This window comes from Echinops telfairi, unplaced genomic scaffold (genome assembly GCF_000313985.2).
Source record: "Echinops telfairi isolate 266 unplaced genomic scaffold, ASM31398v2 ScPeMD7_3;HRSCAF=10, whole genome shotgun sequence".
Classification (NCBI taxonomy): Eukaryota; Metazoa; Chordata; class Mammalia; order Afrosoricida; family Tenrecidae; genus Echinops; species Echinops telfairi.
Window position 1 is genome coordinate 27,319,570 of NW_022103899.1, and position 18,367 is coordinate 27,337,936.

At 42.9% G+C, this 18,367-nt stretch overlaps 1 protein-coding gene across 2 annotated transcripts in view; it reads right to left on the reverse strand.

Moving 5' to 3' along the window:
• The window catches only part of TRAK2 (trafficking kinesin protein 2), a 63,585-nt gene that overhangs the window by 11,350 nt on the left and 33,868 nt on the right, over positions 1 to 18,367 (reverse strand). For both annotated transcript variants that reach the window (XM_045294612.1, XM_045294608.1), the window contains exons 4-12: positions 13,785 to 13,861; positions 12,321 to 12,437; positions 10,137 to 10,346; positions 9,354 to 9,432; positions 7,298 to 7,428; positions 6,151 to 6,225; positions 4,188 to 4,325; positions 1,034 to 1,113; positions 532 to 735 (exon numbers count right to left, since the gene is read on the reverse strand). In XM_045294612.1, coding sequence (XP_045150547.1) covers positions 532 to 735; positions 1,034 to 1,113; positions 4,188 to 4,325; positions 6,151 to 6,225; positions 7,298 to 7,428; positions 9,354 to 9,432; positions 10,137 to 10,346; positions 12,321 to 12,437; positions 13,785 to 13,861 — 1,111 coding nt within the window. The remainder of the gene's footprint in view (positions 1 to 531; positions 736 to 1,033; positions 1,114 to 4,187; positions 4,326 to 6,150; positions 6,226 to 7,297; positions 7,429 to 9,353; positions 9,433 to 10,136; positions 10,347 to 12,320; positions 12,438 to 13,784; positions 13,862 to 18,367) is intronic.

Consider the following 18,367-nt stretch of genomic DNA (forward strand, 5'->3'; position numbering starts at 1 on the left):
AATTCCATGCTCTGATTATGCAGGAATGTTAGCAGCGGTTCCCTCTCCTTTCGAGCCGTGTGCCACAGCACAGGAAGGTCTGGGAGCTTTTCCACCCACGTCCTTACAGGGCCGCTCCACTTTGAGGAGATGCGCTTTCCAACCTGGGGCTCATCTCACGGCACCGGGTCAGACAATGCCTACGTTCTGGTTACATGTAATTCAATGAACCAAATTAATGGAAATTTTAAATAAAAAGTTTAAACAATCAAGAGTTTAAAAGAAACCCTGGTTTTCCTCAACATGCTTTTAAAATGCATTTTATCCTAAAGGCGGTGAACAGATTTGGACTATGAGCATAAATTATGAAAAAGAATCACCTGGTTTTTTTGTCCCTCCAGACTATGAAATGACCGACCTTACAAATAGCACAGTAGGGCACCGTCACTGGATGAAAGCCGGCGATTCTAGAATCTCTGGGTGAAGTGCAGTCGGTCTGGCTATGTCACCTCCAAAGCAAAGCAGAATCTCTGCCCTCATCAACTAACTCACCGAGCAACCTGCTCTGACGCGTGGCCCTGCTTCCCAAGCGCTCCGTCCTCTGACGGCTGTGAACCTGACTCCAAAGGTCTTGCTGTCATGATGACACTCGAACGGTTGGAGCCCGGGATAGCGAGCAGCGCTGGGCAGGGGGCAGAACGTCCCCGAGAGTCATTGGCAACCCTGACGGTATCAAACACCCGCTTTTGCTGGGTCCTGTTAAAAAAGGAAATGTTCATTACTGCCACAGCGCTTTAGAAGAGACATGCAAGTGCAGTTTGCTAAAAATACAGGGTTGCTGAATAGCCTCTGAAGTTTAATGCCGATTAAGAGAAGTCCTAAGAAGGTAAGCTCGAGAGCAAGAGAGCTCTCACCAATGAGTTTTGTTCACCATCAGAGGGAAAACGAGACAGTAAGGCATTCACGTTTATTCTCACGAATTCTTATTTCTTTGGATTGCATCTTTTTATTCTCGTCCAATGCCTGGGTAACAATACATGTGATCGGCACTTACTTTTGTTGAAAGAGACACGAGTTCTCATCCAATGTGAACTTTTTACGCATGGTCCCCTCAATCTCAGCTGCCAGAGATTCCTAAGCAGAAAGAGTATGAGGTTTCTAAAGGGATCAGATAAGAATCCCGTTAAAGCAAAGGAATTGCCCTCAAATCACTGGAGAGAATGTCTCCGACCCCCTACTTGTGGTATTTTAATAAAACAAAGCCTAAGAGAAGTCTCAGACATTTTAGAAAATTAATTTTTGAACATAAACCATCTTTTCAAGACATATTCTATATAGGAAAACAGAAAAAAAACCCACTATGATTTTAAAAAAAGACTATCGAGTTGATTCTGACTCACAGTGACTATGCACTGGGTTTCTGTGACTGTAAATCTGTATTGGAACAAAAAGCCTCATCTTTTTCCCAAGTAGTGGCTGGTGAGTTTGAACTACTGACCTTATAGTTAACAGTCCAATGCCTAACTCACAGCGCCACAAGGCTCTTTATTTTATATATAAAGACACAAAAATGAAAGGTCTGAAAGGACGTAAACCAAGATGTTAATAATTCTCTGGAGGATAGGATTTCATGACACTTCATTTATTTTTGCTTTTCTACAGATAATTTCTAATGTTTCTGTAATAAACATGTACAACTTCTAAAATGGAAAACTATCATTAAAAACAGAAAAGCAACCTTTCCTTCCCCCTGATCAGGGCAGGGTATTCCAGCAGAAAGGATGCCATGCTCTTGACTTGAACAGATACAGCTGTCTGAATATCAATATGGATGAAACAACATACTGGGTGTGGGCAAGTAGATACTGAAGTGAAACTACTCAGTTATGGTTCTTCTATCCATAGCCTTAGTAATTCTCACCAAATGACTGGGTGGGGACATGCAAATAAAGCGTAGAAGACTAATAGGGGATTGGTCGGTTTTGCCATTCCCCTGGGCACACATTGAGCCATCTCAGAAGCTGGTAGAGAGAATCCAACAGCCACCAAAAAGAAGAGCCAGGAGCGCTTGTTTTGAGACCCTCCTTGGAGAGGCTGCAGGGGCGCAGCTCCATGACAGCCAGATAGAGTGGCAGCTTTTCAGGCCTATGGAGTAGAGCCGACGGCCTTCAGGTAGGAGGCTGGCTTAGAGAGTAGGGTGCCCTCAAATCACGTACCAGCACTAAAGGAGCTTTGTGGCACACACTTGAGCAGGGTGGACGCCAAGGGACCACGAGGCTGAGAACAAGAGAGAGATGTGCCTACAAGCATGGCGGGACAAAAAATTGTATTGTGAACATTTCTGATCCTGATTGTAACCTGTTAGTTCCTAAGGAACTGGGAGTTCTGTATGGCCACGGCAATGGATGATCAAACCTTACAGCAAAGCAAAGTGTTGCGGGAGGGATGCTTGGGGTCAAAGCACAGTCAAGGAAGTGGGAGAGTGGAGACATGTCTGACCTCTGCCTTGTGGGATCAGCCTTGGGCTGATGTGGACTTTGAGTCTCCTTCCTCTGTGTGTAGACAGAGGAGGTCAGATGTGGCCCCCAAACCATTTCCTTCATGTCTAAACATTTCCCCACCCTATCTGCTGAGAGGTTCTAGCAGCAATGCTCTTCCAGTGACAGTGGGCACTGTTAGCATGCAGGTCACAGAATCGAAATATCATTCCTCATTAAAAGGGACCAGAGATCCCTGGAGAAAGGACTGATTTAGGATTTGGGACAGAAAGTACGACAGCCTTTTTTGCCACAAACAAAGGACTCAAAGGATGATGCTGTTGTTCAGTGCCATCCAGTCAGTGTCGGCTCAGACTGAGCCTTACAAACCAGGACGAAGCCCGGCCTGCTCGGAACCACCCTCACATTGTGTTATGCCTGTGCCCAAAGAATGAAGGGGGCACGTCATACAGGAACCTGAAGGAGCCTTCGAGTGGCCAACTCTAGGACAGTTTGAGAACAAAATAAACAACAATGATGGGAGATTATACGAATGGGAACTGAGTAAGAATCCACCTTCCTGTGGGAAAATGTGGCAGACACTACACTACCTAAATAGTGTGATCAAAGTTACCGCCACCAGATACGGAATAAATATGCCTCAGGCCACAGCATCGCTTGTGTGCTATGTCTGCCCAAAGTGCACTCCCTGAATCTAATCTGGAGGAAACACACGACAAACTCAGATGGAGCCTGTCTCTAAAGGTATGAAAGGCAAGCAAAGAGAGCAGAAATGTCCCAGATTCAAACAGCTAAATGCAATGTGTCCTTTAAAGGCTATTATTTTGATAATTAATAAACTTTGAATGGGTTCTGTGGCTCTATCTGTCATACCAATGCCAGTTTCCTGGGGTGCAGGTTGTACTGTGGATAAGTAGGAAAGTGTCCTTGAGGATGTCCTTGCTTTAAAGCACACACATTCAAGAGCAATGGAGTGTATCTGCAGCCTGCCCCTTGAATGGCCCAGGAAAACGAGACAGAAGGCTATGATTAAGGGGTAAAATGTTCAAACCTGGGGAATCTCGGTGAAGAATACATGATAGTTCTTTGTATTATTCCTGAAACTTCAAGTTTAAAATTACTTCAGAATAAAAAAATTAAAAAACAAGCAAAACATACTGTATGTACCATGTCCTTAAGAAAAAAAAAACAACTAAAATTTATACTTTTTTTCACAGGGTTATTTAAGATCTAAATTTTAAAAAGAAACCAGGATAAAAAATTAGGACCGAGAGGAAAAATTCTGAGCAAGTTTAGACATTTCATTAAGAAAAGTACTGATGAATTAAACATGATCCCTGTCCTCGTGGGACCTACCATGCTCAAAGAGGCTTCAGATCGCCCAGGCCCTATTTGAATAAGTGGTGCGTGAAGAGCCTAAGATAAAGGTGACGGACATTTAAGTAGTTCCAGGATAACCGAGACTAAAATCTGATTTCCTTGGCATTCATTCTCATGTCTTACAACCGATTCGGAAGGTCATCTGCTGGCAGGATGGCTACAATACATAAGTACAAGTTACGGCCTCAATCAACATTAGACTCCAGGACCAAGGACAAACGATGCTCTCTCCTTCAGATGCTCTTCACCATCATAGACCACAGAGTTCTCAGGGAAATCTAATCTTAAGCAAGTTTCCCTAAATCCATTGCATCTTCTTCAGGTCCTTACCCCAGAAAAGTCTCCATAGGACTGGGAGAAATAGAGATGGGCAGCAGGCCCAGCTCTGCTCCGGAGTTCCTTTATTTCTTCTTGGGATTCGTGGAGCATTCCGAGACATTCCATATTCCTATCTTGCAACTCATGCAGCTGAAAGAAAAGACGGTTCGTGTACTTGACTGTCTTCTCAAAACAACAATGGGAGTGGGGGAACCCCACTTACGTAAGTACTAATTTTATTCAGAGGACTCACTACATTTCAGAACACTATTTTAATGTACAAACTCGGCATGGAGTGCATGTATCCAAGCTATGAGACACTAGGACGTATTGAACAAGATTATTCATAAATGTGGTTCTGTAAAAAAGGTAAAACATAACAGAGACAAGCAGAACTTCTCTTCTGAGTATTTAATCCTTTACATCCTTAATAACTGGCAGACGGAGTATATAGCTATGGTCAAGTTAGAGTTAAGACAAGGTCAACTTTCCAAGATACCACTCTGAAGTCCACACCAGCCCACGAGTGGAGAGCATAACACAGGAAGTCAGAGCGCCTGGTCACCAGCAACAAGCAGTCGACACTCCCCAAGCCCATTTCAGGCTCTTCTTTGCCGATGGAGACTTAGGAATGAGAAGGAGACTGAAGACTTCAGAGTATATTTTAACTTGAAGAAATGTCTATGTGTACAGTTGCTTACATTTCAGTAGACATGTATCATATTCAATTAAACAAAGAGCTTCAGTATACGGTTTAGAACCTAAACCAAACTCACCCGGGGCAGAACTGTCCCAGAGTGTTTCCAAGGCTGTAATCTTTTAAAAAAAAATCATTTTATTGGGGGCTCCTACAACTCTTATCACAATACATACATCCATCGAGTCAAGCACTTGTACTTTTGTTGCCCTCATCATTCTCAAAACATTTGCTTTCTACTTGAGCCCTTGGTATCACCTCCTCATTTCCCCCCTCCCGCCCCACTCCCCCTTCCTTCATGAACCCTTGATAATTTATAATTTATTATTATTTTGTCATAGCTTACACTGTCCGATGTCTCCCTTCACCCACTTTTCTGCGGTCCATCCCCCAGGGAGGAGGTTTTATGTAGATCCTTGTAATCTATTCCCCGTTTCTACCCCACCCTCCCTCCACTCTCCTGGTATCGCCACTCTCACCACTGGTCCTGAAGGGATCATCCATCCTGGATTCCCTGTTTCCAGTTCCTATCTGTACCAGTGTACATCCTCATATCTAGCCGATTTATAAGGTGGAATTGGGATCATGATAGTGGTAGAGAGGAAGCATTTAAGAACTAGAGGAAAGTTGTATGTTTCATTGTTGCTACACTGCCCCTGACTGGCTCATCTTCTCCCCGAGACCCTTCTGTAAGGGGGTGTCTAGTTGCCAAAGCCCAAGGCTGTAACCTTGATGGACTCCAAGTGACACATCTTTCCCCCACAGAGTGGCTGGGGGGTGGGGGTGGGGTTTAAACTGCCCACCTGCCAATTTCTTAACCCCTGCACTGCCAGAGTTCCTGAGGTTTTGGAACACCATTTCTGTAAGTGTGAGATAATTAGAATCAGCAGGACTGGGATGTTTATTAAGACTGCAGATTCTAGGCCCTTACTCTTCATCCACTGAATTAAAACCTTCATTTAATACTTGCTCTCCCAAGTGATTTCTATGAATGTAAAAGAGCCACTACTTTCAAAGTTATATCTAACACAGCTTATTTTGAGAATTTTATTTACTTAACATAAAAGGTATAGCTAACACTTTTTTTGCGAGTATGTCCAGAAAAGAGCAACAATCTCTGACTTTCTGTCTATATAAACAGTTTCTAGCTACATAAATACTTGAATGCTGCCAAAAAGCCAGGACTTTTGGGGCTATTTTTCCTGACATACTGGCAAGCCCCTGTTCATTCCCCTCCCTCTCTTTGTAAGTGAAAGCAAGGAACCTTCATTGCATTACCTCCATCGTGAGTTGTCTTTGAGCCTCCTTGGAAGCTTGTAGGTGAAGTCTTAGTTCTTCCTTCTCAATCACATGCTAACAATATATTAAAAGAGACACGTTAAGTTTTCCCATCTCATGTATACTTTTTCTCTACAATAGCCTCAAAGTTTTTCTTCAGAGTATAGTCTAGAGCCCTCTTAAAGGTCATTCAGAACCTGAATGATCAAAAAACCCAAATCCATGGTCACTGAGCTGATTCTGACTTATATCGACCCTATATAGGGTGTCCAAGACTACACATTTTTATGGGAGCAGGCAGCCTCATCGTTCTCCCCGAGAGTGACTTGTGGGTTTGAATGGCCAACCTTGTAGTTGGCAGCCCAATGTTTATCCCACAGCATCACCAGGGTTCCTTTAAAACCTGAATAAAAGCAATAGAGTGGTCAGAAAATATATCAGCATGGGAGCAGGGAAAGGGTAAATGACTAACTAGAGGGTAGACACAGGTTAACTTGGACGAAGGGGAAAGCAGTCTGCAATAAAAGGGACGTCAGCAAAAACTGATGGGGGCAGGGGGACGATGGGAGTCCGAGAGTTCAAAGCAACAGAGGTAAAGACAAAGTCCCGCAGCAACACTCATCTCCGAGAGGACGCATGGGAGGCACTCAGACTGAGCAAGTGCGAGGACAGTGGGATTCTCTCATGACAATACGTAGGCATAACAGAATATTTTTACAAGTGTATTTATGTACCTATGCTGAAAATACATCCAAGAATGTGGTAGAGCATACAGGGAGCAGAGTTATGAGAATGTCCTAGATACAATGACCAAAAACCTGGAGGAAAAGAGTCGCTGAGCCTATGGGCTCAGGACCATAGTCTCAAGGGCACCAAGTTCAAATGGCATGACAGTGTTGTGTGTGTGCACACACGCAACTGTGTGTGTGTGTGTGTGTGTGCGCGCGCGCGCGCACCCAAGTCAGATCCATATTACAATTTAGGAAAATATAATCCCATTTGACAGAGAGAAATGGTGACAGAGGAATATTAAAACAGAAATCAGATTAAAAAGCCAAGTCCATGGGCTGCATCCAGCACCCTGCAGAACATGGGGAGTAATAGCTAACTGCTTAACAAACATCTGCGGAATGAAAATAAAACCTGCCTCTTTCAGTTTGTGCTGAAGGTCTACAATCTGAGACAGGAGGGTGGAGATCTCCTCTTGGTACCGAATCAGTTCATCACTCTTCCCTGACAATTCCTCTGTCATTCTGGACATCTGCTCATTGCTTTCACCTTGGAAGCAAAACAACACTTAAAGTTAATATAAAAATCGGGCAGGGCCAGCCATCTATGACCCTTGTTCCAAATCCTGTTTTATCACACACACGAGGGCCATCACAAGTACATTTCAATACACATTTAAAACAGAAACCCAGATTATTCAATTGAGAAACAGGCTAACGCTAGATTATTAAGCTAACAAGAGAGATGGCTTGTAAAAGGCAAGCATGCTTTTTACATTTGGTCCACTCCTTTTCTTTGCAAAGGATGACAAAGCTGAACGGCGTGGTAGACTCTACATTGTATCTACAAATGCCAAGAGGCCACTCATTTGTGTCTTGCAGAACTCTTCAAGGACATAAATCAAATCCCACAAGCAATGAAAATTAAGCTTAAGAAACCATATCAAGCAAACATTTCCAGGACGGAGCACTCCTCAGCTGTAACAGAATGATGCAGCTATTGAAATGCCTCCAGCGTGGTTACTCTAAGGCATCACATTATGCGGTCCGCAACCAAATGGACTGACGTGATGCCAACGTATCTTCTCTTCCAATGTACAAGTTTATATATTTATTAAAAAAATAAAATTCTTCTCCAGTATGTAGTAGATGGAGCACTGGTGGTGTAGTGGTTACACACTAGGCTGAGCTTCGCCTGGTCGGCAGTTCAAAGCCACCAGCAGCTTCTGGAGAGAAAGACTGAGCTTTCTGTTTCCGTAAACAGAGAAGCGGTTCTCCCTTTCACAGGGGTCACCTGATTCATAACATCAGCAGAATGAGTTATGATGTAACAGCAAAACTAATTTTATGGCTGGGGTCAGCACACATGAGGAACTGTATGAAGGATCGCAGCATCAGGGAGGTTGGGAGCCACTGCGTTAGTCTTGGAACCCACATGGGTCACTAACAGTCAGCAGTGACTTGATGGTAGTGACTTTTTGAGTGTGTAGTACTAGGGATTCGTTAGCTTAATACTATTTCAAGCCAAAACACACACACACACACATAGTTGGCATTTAATATAAGCTGGTAGTTTTTTAGCAGATTATCATTTTCACCTTTGACGATTCATACACGTTGCTTCGTCTTGTTCATGGCAACCCCCTCCAGGCAGCATCTCCTGTCCCCCCACCCCCTCCCTATATTTCCTTTCTCCATCCTTCTTAATCCTTCTAAATTTTATTCTTGGGTGGCCAAGGGCTGAAGTCTTAGGGTATCTACTAGTTCCTACCCAGCAGCAAGTCTGGACCGTTTATGATTTTGAGTTTTGTTCAACATCTCTTTCACACTTTGTCCAGGAACTTCTATTGTGAGCCCTTTCAGAGCATTAGTAGTGGTAGCCGGGCTCCACCTAGGGCTTTGGTTCTTAGGGTCAAACTGATGGTCACATGGTGCAGGAATTCACTGGACTATTCCCACTGCTTTCGATGCGCCTCCCTTTTTTCCTCAAGACAGACACCAACAGCTGCGCCTTCTAGAACTGCTCCTGAGCACGGCACGACGTGTCGCTACTCACCAAAACGGGACGCAGACTCTCGTAACAAGACTATGGCCTTGAGTTGTGCCAGAATGTTAGGGTTTCCATGTCATTAGTTGAGCCCTGCTCTCTCTGCTCACCAGTTTCCAACTTTGGCAACTCATAGCCTCTGTAGTTCCACTTCCTCACCGAGATGAGAGCTTTGTTTCTTTTTCCTCCAATGAACTATTTACTATTTTTAGAAATATGAGCCTTTTTAAATGATGACAAGTTGAAACAAAGGATCTTTCAAAGTACAAATAGTATTTTATTGATGATTGTGGGCTCTATGTGATTTTCAGTAAATTTTTATTTTGAATTCTGTTTCTTGAGGTGCTTCTACTGAATTCATTGATCGAATTTCTAGCTTACCAAAGAATCACCCCAGGGCTGCAAAATAAAATGATGTGAATACTTACGAAGTTCTTTAACACAGTCACTGACAAGCTGTTGTTCTTTCTCTTCGTAGGTAATAGTTTCTGTCTTGATGTTACAAGCCTTCAAGAAACGAGTCATTGGTACATTGGCTGAGTGCAATGAGTGCAGAGAAACAACCACACAAACCTTTCATTCTCAAAGGAAGATAAAAGTTCACCTCCTACTAAGGAAAACCACAACAAAAAATCCCATAAAATGTCTCCCAAAAATAAAGGGGGGAAAAAGACGTAACCATCTCTGCCTCACTCCTCTTAGGGCCTCTGGACATACCTGCCCCACCTACCTCTATCCTACCACCCCATCTATTTCTGAGCAGCCAATTCCTCGCCTCAGCTGAAATGTCACTTGCTTAAGAAGAAAGTTTCTCCTGAGCTCCTCAATAATACAATTTCACAGAACCTTCTAATTTGGGGCCATAGTTCATACACCACAGTTGTAAATACTTATTGTGCAAGTTTCTCAAAATATATTCTATATACTCCCTTTCTCTATGTCTTCCCGCAATCTATCAACTTTTCAGTGGAATCTCAGTAACAATGGAAGACAAGTATGAGGAAGCTTCAAGAAATCCATGGAAAACTTCCTTTATCTTTTCATTCAATTTTCCATGAGCCTTTTGAAGCCCCTTGTATATGTGCCTTGTCTACTACGCCTTAATTGGAACATGCATGGCAAATCCTTAGGATGTTCCAATCATGCCATATTTCACTTGGATCTAAACCTTGTATGTCCTTTAAAGTCAAAGTTCACGAGACTGAACGTACCTTAGATCGCAGAACCATATTCTCTTCTTCCAGCTCCGTGAGTTTCTCGTGCAGCATCTCCAGCTGCAGCAGGCCCTGAGATAAGCTGAAGGACTCATTGAAGCGGAGAGGGGTGGGACAACTGGAGTCCGTCTCACTCTCTTCAGACGCAATGGAGACGACTCGAAGTAGCTCTTCTTTCTTGGACAGCTCGTGCTGCAGCTGATTAACCTGTACATAGAAACCTTGACTTACAAGGTGTTCTTTGTTTGCGTTCTTTACCAGCAACGCAGCTTCAGAATCATGAAACAATTGTTTTCTACCATAAAACAAAAACAGTTTGCTGACTAAAGCAACAAGTGCTACAAAGGGAGTAACAACCAACCCGTAGACACTTCCTCAGCTACAATTTAGAGTATGAACTCAACAATACAGCTTTCCCACACAGAGAAAACTCAAAACCCACTGCCACCCAGTCAATTCTGACTCACAGCCACACTGCATGGGGTTCCTGAGACTGCACAGCTTTACAAGATGTCCAACCTCATCTTTCCCCCACGGAGCCGCTAGTGGGTCTGAACTGCTGGCTGACTTTCCAATTAACAGTGTCCCCCCTGTACAGAAACCAATTTTCATGTTCTACAGAATAGGAACATAGAATAAAGGATAATCATGCATACTCAGAAAACAAGCAAACACAAAACTGAAAAACTTCCAAAAGATCAGAATTGATCCCTACTGCAAATTCTCATTCCAACAATTGTATTTTTCTATGGTCTATAACTGCTTATCTTTTTAGGGACTACTGGCTTTTGTTTGGGAGAATATTTTTCACTGTAAAACTGAAATGTGATTAGCCAAGCATTTATAAAATAAAAATGAATCTGGGTAAGAATTAAAAGGTTATATAACATTTGAAATGTAGTCACTCTCATTATTAACAAATCACTTCTTACTACAAATATTCACTGCTATGAGGTAATTACATACATATATTTTTCTCTACTTTTTTATTTTGTTTAAGAACAAAGGTACCTACAGGTATTTGTGGACTTATTTTAAAAATAAATTTAAGATAAGGTCACAGAAGATAGCTGATGGTGCCTGGCTATCAAAAGATATATTATCTGGGGTCTTAAAGGCTTGAACAAGCAGCCATATAACTCAGAAGCAACAAAGACCACATGGAAGAAGCATGCCAGCCTGTGTGATCACGATGTGTCACTAGGATCAGGTATCAGGCATCAAAGAACAAAAATATATCATTGTGAATGAGGGGGAGTGCAGAACGGGGACCCAAAGCCCATCTGTAGACAACTGGACATCCCCTTACAGAAGGGTCGCAGGAAGGAGGTGAGCCAGTCAGGGTACAGTGTAGCAATGATGAAACATACAACTTTGCTCTAATTCTTTAATACTTCCTTCCCACCCACTATGATGATCCCAATTCTACCTTACAAATCCAGCTAGACCAGAGGATATACACTGGTACAGACAGAAACAGGAAACACAGGGAATAAGGACAGATGAATCTGACTGGACCAGTGGTGAGAGTGGCGATACTGGGAGGGTGGAGGGAAGGTGGGGTAGAAAGGGGGAACCGATTACAAGGATCTTCATATAACCCCTTCCCTGGGGGATGGACAAGAGAAAAGTGGGTGAAAGGAGACGTCAGACAGTGAAAGACATGACGAAATAATAATAATTTACAAATTATCAAGGGCTCATGAGGGAGGGGGGCAGAGAGGGAGGGGAAAAATGAGGAGCTGATACCAAGAGCTCAAGTAGAAAGCAAATGTTTTGAGAATAATGATGGCAACAAATGTACAAATGTGCTTGACACAATGGCTGGATGTATAGATTGTGATGAGTTGTATGAGCCCCAATAAAATGATTTTTGTAAAAAAGATGTCACATGCCACGTTCACAGAGAGGGGTGAGGAAACAGTTAACCATTCAGCCAGGTGACAGTGCTAGAGATAACAAGCATGGGCTCTTCTACTGCCTCATGCAGAGGCACATGTCCAGACCTCTGCATGCTAACTTTTCATTTCTCTACTGGTTTGTACATCAAAGCCAACAAAGCCAGTATGTAGTGGTGTTATTTGTCTGATGTTATCATTTCCAAGGTACCCTGATGAGTATGTTTCTTTGTTGCCCAATGCCTAATTCTTTCATGCTCTCAATATTGGAACAAAGGCTTACTTGATCAAAGGCTTGTCCCAATTGCTCCTCCAGCGCTTCATTCTGCTCAGATAAGACATGATTCCGCTTTAAGAGAGCTTGGCCAACGCGAGCTGCTAGCTCCAAGTCACGGTCCCTCTGTTAGAGCAACAAAGACACCTTTTTCTTTGAGTACAAATAAAAATAAACGATCGCTTAAAAACATCAATTTTGCTAATCCCCAAAGCAATGTCCCACGGAAGCATCAAGTTCACTTAGGTGTTTAATAAACGTGGGCCAAGGGATGCCCACTACAGAGAGCGCGGTAAGAGGACAGCGCTCTTCTTGATAAAGAGTGCAGCAAGTCCATCTCCAAGCTTTAAATTCAAGTTTGTGGATAGCTGGGGAATGAATCAGAATTAAGTTCTTCTACATGAAGATAAGGCCTGTCATATAATAAAAGTCCAATACGTATTTTTTTAATGCAATGGTCTATTAATTACATCAATGGTATAGAATTTGGTATTCTAGGTAAATGCGCTGGGGATTAGATAGGGTAGAAAATAGTTCCATGTACGGCAAATATTACATGCAAAGTCAAAGGCTTGCGGTACAGCACAGCAAGAGGCTGGTTGTCAACAGGCGCAAAATGATGATGTGAAATAAAATAGAGCATAGGGTTTTCCCTATACTCTACTAGAGACGGGAGCCCAGAGAAGTTGTAGTAATAATCTTCATCTTTCTGGATAGATGAGGACACTTAGGCCAGGGTATAAGGAATCCTATCTACACACGGGTGGTGAGGATCGTACTTTGTAGGATGGAAAATTGTGAATATATAGCTAACTACCATATATAGGAATAGGAGAGCTGGGTCATCAATGTAAATACAATTAAGTGTTTATCCTTTATTTCCATAGAACTAGAAAACAGAGGGTTGAATTATCTCCTAATTCCAGGCCTACTTGAGGTCTGTCATTTAAAATCTCAGCTAAGTGCTATACTTGGCAGGCATTCTGGGCACTGGAGGGAGAGGGGAAATGGGAACTTCAAAGCAAAGGCAGTCTCCCATTAGACCAACCTCTGCTAGGGTACGGGGAGCAACTTTGATGGCTTCCAGTTGGAAGAGATACACTACACGTATCCAAATACCATGGACAACGTGAGAGCAAATACTCATGTGCAAGTGAAGACAAACAGATGATGCCCACTACAGGCACTGATTTCTATGAAGCTGCTTTTTTAATAGGCAACTCTGTTCTATGGTGAGGGATTGCAAAGGGTTTTTCCTTTTGAAAAAAGTAATGCTTGTCTAGGGTTCGGGGGCCAGCTAGTACCATAAGCAAAAAGAAACCCTCTATAATTTCCCAACCACAAACTCCAGGAATCACTGTACTTTGCAATGACAATTGGCATGCTCGCTGTTCCAGCTGTGACAATCAGGTACACAACAATGCAAGCACAGACATCATTTTTCTTTGATGTAAAAACTTAATCGAATCCTACCTCAGCCAGGAGATGTGTAACCATGTCGATGTCATTGTAAGTTTTGGTCATCTGTTCCACCCTGTCGGTGCCCAGAACTAAGATAAGCAAAGAGAAGTAATTGTACATAGGCTTTAGAGATACATAACCAAGTTTCATTAAGAAATAAATGATGAAGAATACTCAGCTGTTATAAAAAGTCAATCAGTATATGCTTGACACAATGTATGTATGGATTGTGATAAGAGTTGCACGAGCCCCCAATAAAATGATAAAAAATAAAATAAGTCAATCAGGAAAATAAAAATATGTAAAAAAAAAAATAAATGTTTTCAGGTATCAGGTGCTCAGAAAATAGACCAATTACTATGGATATAATGTGTATCACACAGCATTTTAAAAAAGCATCGAATGACGGGACTAGGAGAATGAGGTAAATAACCAATCTTATTATACCCTAAACCAGCAGTTCTCAACGTGTGGGCTGTGACCCCTTTGGGGTCGCCTGATTCATAACAGTAGCAAAATGACAGTTATGAATTAGCAACAAAAATAATTTTATGGTTGGGGGGGGTCGCCACCACAAGCAGACTGTATGAAAGGGGGGCGCGCCATAAGGAAGGTTGAGAATCGCTGCCCTGAAGCAGATTGCCAGATCTCGCTCTGGAAGGGCAGTGGTGGGCTCCACAACCCCCTCCCCCCTCTCAGCTAGCAGCTGAGAACAAGCGACTGAGGGGTGAGGTAAGGAGGGCCGATAAAGTTAAAACAAATTCTAAAAATTAGAATTCTGATGTGATTATCTTGAACATCTATAATCAGTAAACAAGAAAGAGGACTTGTAAGCACTTGAGTAATTCAAACCCAACTTTCCTTCCTAGATGATCATTTAATGTAGAAGAAAAGGGCAACTATAACTCACCAGTGATTCCACAACAATAAGCAGCATCTTTTGAAGAGAACGATATAAGCTTGATGAAAGAGAAATACTTTGCTTTTGGAGCACACATTACAAGACCTGTTGTGCCAGCCTAGCAGTTTGTGCTTGATTAGAGCCAGTGTTGTAATGTTTGCCTCCGGCCATGAAAAGAGCAGGCTGTGAGAGCAGCAAAGCTGAATTCACGTATCTGAAAGAGCTTGACTGAGTCACCTAATGAGACTCTGACTCGGATTTACAATAGAGGTGACAGCGCTCACCGGGCAAGGTCACTAGGAACAACTGGAAGAATCTACAGATTATACTAAAGTATTACGGAAACCGCTAATCATTGTACAGCTGTTTACAATCCATGCATGAAATAGTCCAGACTTGAAATGTTCTGTAAAGATTTCTAGATACGGTGATTTAAGTCACATGTCCTCATTTCCTTAATTCCTTGGTCTGAGGTTAACACTTTAGGTTCCCACGAGACTTGGTATGAGCACTGTTATATATTTTTTATTTCTGATGCTATGAGCTCAAGGTTTTCCTTCATTGCTAGCCCCTTTTTATCTCACTGCTTTTTAACATCACTGCTTCTAGTAAGACTGGGACTATTGACATAGTACAGTCAAAATATCAACAACCCCATCCCCAAATTAAACGCACTGCTATGGAGGCAATGCTGACTCACAGCGACCCCCGGTGAGTTTCTGAGACTGTAACTGCTTATGGGAGTAGAAAGACCATGCCGATAGCCGTTGGGCCTAGTTAAACCTGTCTCCTGATCCACTCGCTCTGCAAATATGACCATTAACTTAGGTTAACATTTATTCCTAAAATTCATACTGTACCACTCTTCTGCAGACACTCGTGGATGCTTTAAGGGTAGAGAGGGGGAAACGTTTGTCCCCCAATGAAGATGGACGAACCAAAAAAGCCAAACTCATTGCTGACTCTTGATGACCCCCTATGGGCTTCCGAGACAGTAACTGTTTACAGGAGTAGAAAGCCCACTATTTTTTGAACTGCTCCTAATCATCAAATCTGCATTTGAGGGGTTTTGTAGAACAGGACTACTTTGTTGTCAAAAACGTGCTGGTGAGTGATGGCATCAGGTGGTAGCTGGGAAAGTTTGGAAATGAAAATAAGAAAGCTAAAACAAAATTGTATTAAGGAAAAAACAAACATAACTTATTTTTATAGGTAGAGAATGGGGCTCCATGATTTAACCATGGGGGTAATAGGCTTTTTCGACTCAGAAACTGTCACAGTTTACCGTGGTAGCATAGCAACAACTACGGAAAAAATATTTAAAGTGAGCACTTCTCTACTTCTAGTGTCAACAACAAAATGAGGCAAAAATCAAGACCAAATACTTCAGACGTTCAACTAATTATGGACAACCAGCCAGAAATCAATTGTAATTTAGAGCAAGCGGTATCCATCAGCTCCATGGGTTCTGACTTAATCTGTAGGAGTTTGCAAAGACCCCCAAGTGTTCTGATGCGGAGTTAGGGATGAAAACCACTCATCCACAAATCCTAGAGATCGCCTACAAACAGATTTTATAAAGCTCATTTAAAAACACAACACATGGCTTAAATCACGATTTGTCCAGAAGATGCAACGGCACATTTAATTTCAGAAAACACATAAACCAAAAGGTAAGCACATGACCTCATAAGAGCTGTGACCATCAGCCACCTAATAAAAAGGGAGAGACAGGAGGATGCAGTAACCCGGCAGATGTTAGAGCTGAACATTTTTGTGAGGAGAAATGAAGAGAGTCCCTGGAAATGCTTCCCATCGATCAGTCTGAACATTAAAAACTGAAGCTTAAGAGCCCATCTACTAAATGATCTCATTTTCTTGTCTGAGGAATCTTGACCAGAGAAATTAGGGCTCTGTCCAAGACCAAAAGGCAGCTGGTCACCAGGGGTAAAGCCAGGCTTGTAATAGGAAGGTGATGGTAACAGGTCTGCGCTTTCCCAGCCGAGAGCTCTGTATACACGGTGGAAATGACTCAACAGCAGCCAACAACAACCACCACCAACACTGGCCCTGGGGTAGCCCTGATGCTATAGTGGCTTACTAGCTGGGCTGCTAACCACAAGGTCAGCAGTTTGACACCACCAACTGCTCTACAAGAGAAAGGTGAGGCTTTCTACTCGAGTAAAGAATTACAATCTCGGAAACCCACAGAGGCAGGTTCACCCTGTCCACAGAGTGCCTATGAGTCAGAATTGACCTGATGGCAACGAGTCTGGCTTTTACATACATCTAAGCTGCATTTTCCTTCATATAGCCCAACTTCCTGGGATTATTTCTTCAACACACGGATTGAGTAAGTATGGAGACAAGCTGCAACCTCACAACATACCTTTCCTGATTTAAAAATTGGCAGTGTCCCTTATTCAAAAAGCGGATAGGTCAGGACAAGAGACCAAAGAAATGGTGTGGGGATGGTGCCTGATCTCCTCCCGCTACCCAAGAGGAAGGAGAATTGAATGCACACCAGCATCTCTGAAGGCAGATTCTCTAAGGCTGTTGTCAGATGTGCCTCCAGCCTTCCTGCCAATTCTAACACCAGCTGTCCCTCCCACGCCACGCTGTCATTTTCAGCTGGGCTCAATAATTCATTGCAGTGACCACACAGAACACACTGACAATACTCACAATTACAAGGTTGAAGGAAGTTAATAGGCCTCACATGCTCAGGATGCAATTATTCGGACAGGGCGGCCTCTCCTCAGCTGTGACTGCAGACAGGCCTGGCTCTCGTCTTTGGCCTCTCGGCTTTTACTTTTATCCGGTTCATGCAATGTTACAAAATTCTCTTAGGGGTGTCAATAAATGCCCTAAGGGCATGCTACTCTGCCATAAGCCCCAGTCTGAAAGTCTTCAGCTCTAGCTCCATGGTCAGCAAATACAGCTCCTTCAATTAAGTGCCCGTAGGCACCCCATTCCACATGGCGGCCTCCTTCCTGCAGGCACTCGGCTTTCCGTGCTCTGGGGACTGAGCTGTCCACTGTCCCGTGCTCTAGATCTTGCCTGTGCTGCTGCTGTTCTCTAGCACTCCTCTGAGCTCACAGCTGCTTCCTGGATCAAGGAGGTCTATGAGCAGATACCTCGGCGTCCAAAGGATGCATTCTACTCCTGGCGCTTCTCTGCTCCTGGCAGTTAAGGTCCTCCCTGCCTTCCGGATTCTGAAATGGCTCATTTTACACCCAGCAGGATAGCAATCACAACTAGCCAGCCACTCCCAGCTGACTTCCCCCACCTTCTCTTACCCAGACCCTCCAGGAAAAGGTCATGTGGTGGGAGTGACAAGACCATGGCTAAAAGGGACATAGTAAGTAATTCACTGCGCCGCACAAGCTATTCGTTGAGCATTACAAGCAATCATTTAAATATTAAATAACTTAATTACTTTTCTTAAAGTTCCCCTTTCTACTCAATATCAAGTAAAAGGTGAGAGAAATGGGAACATCGGAGTATGCTTTCAACTTGGAACACTCAGTCACAAGCACAAACTCCGGGTACTCAGCATAATTAATTTATCTCTTGATATTGTTAAATCAGACACAGCATAATTAATTTATGGGCTCAATAATTGATAGTGTTAAATCAGTTCGAGTTGAAGTGAGGCCAAGCTGAACAATGGTGAGAAAATCCTTTTTTTTTT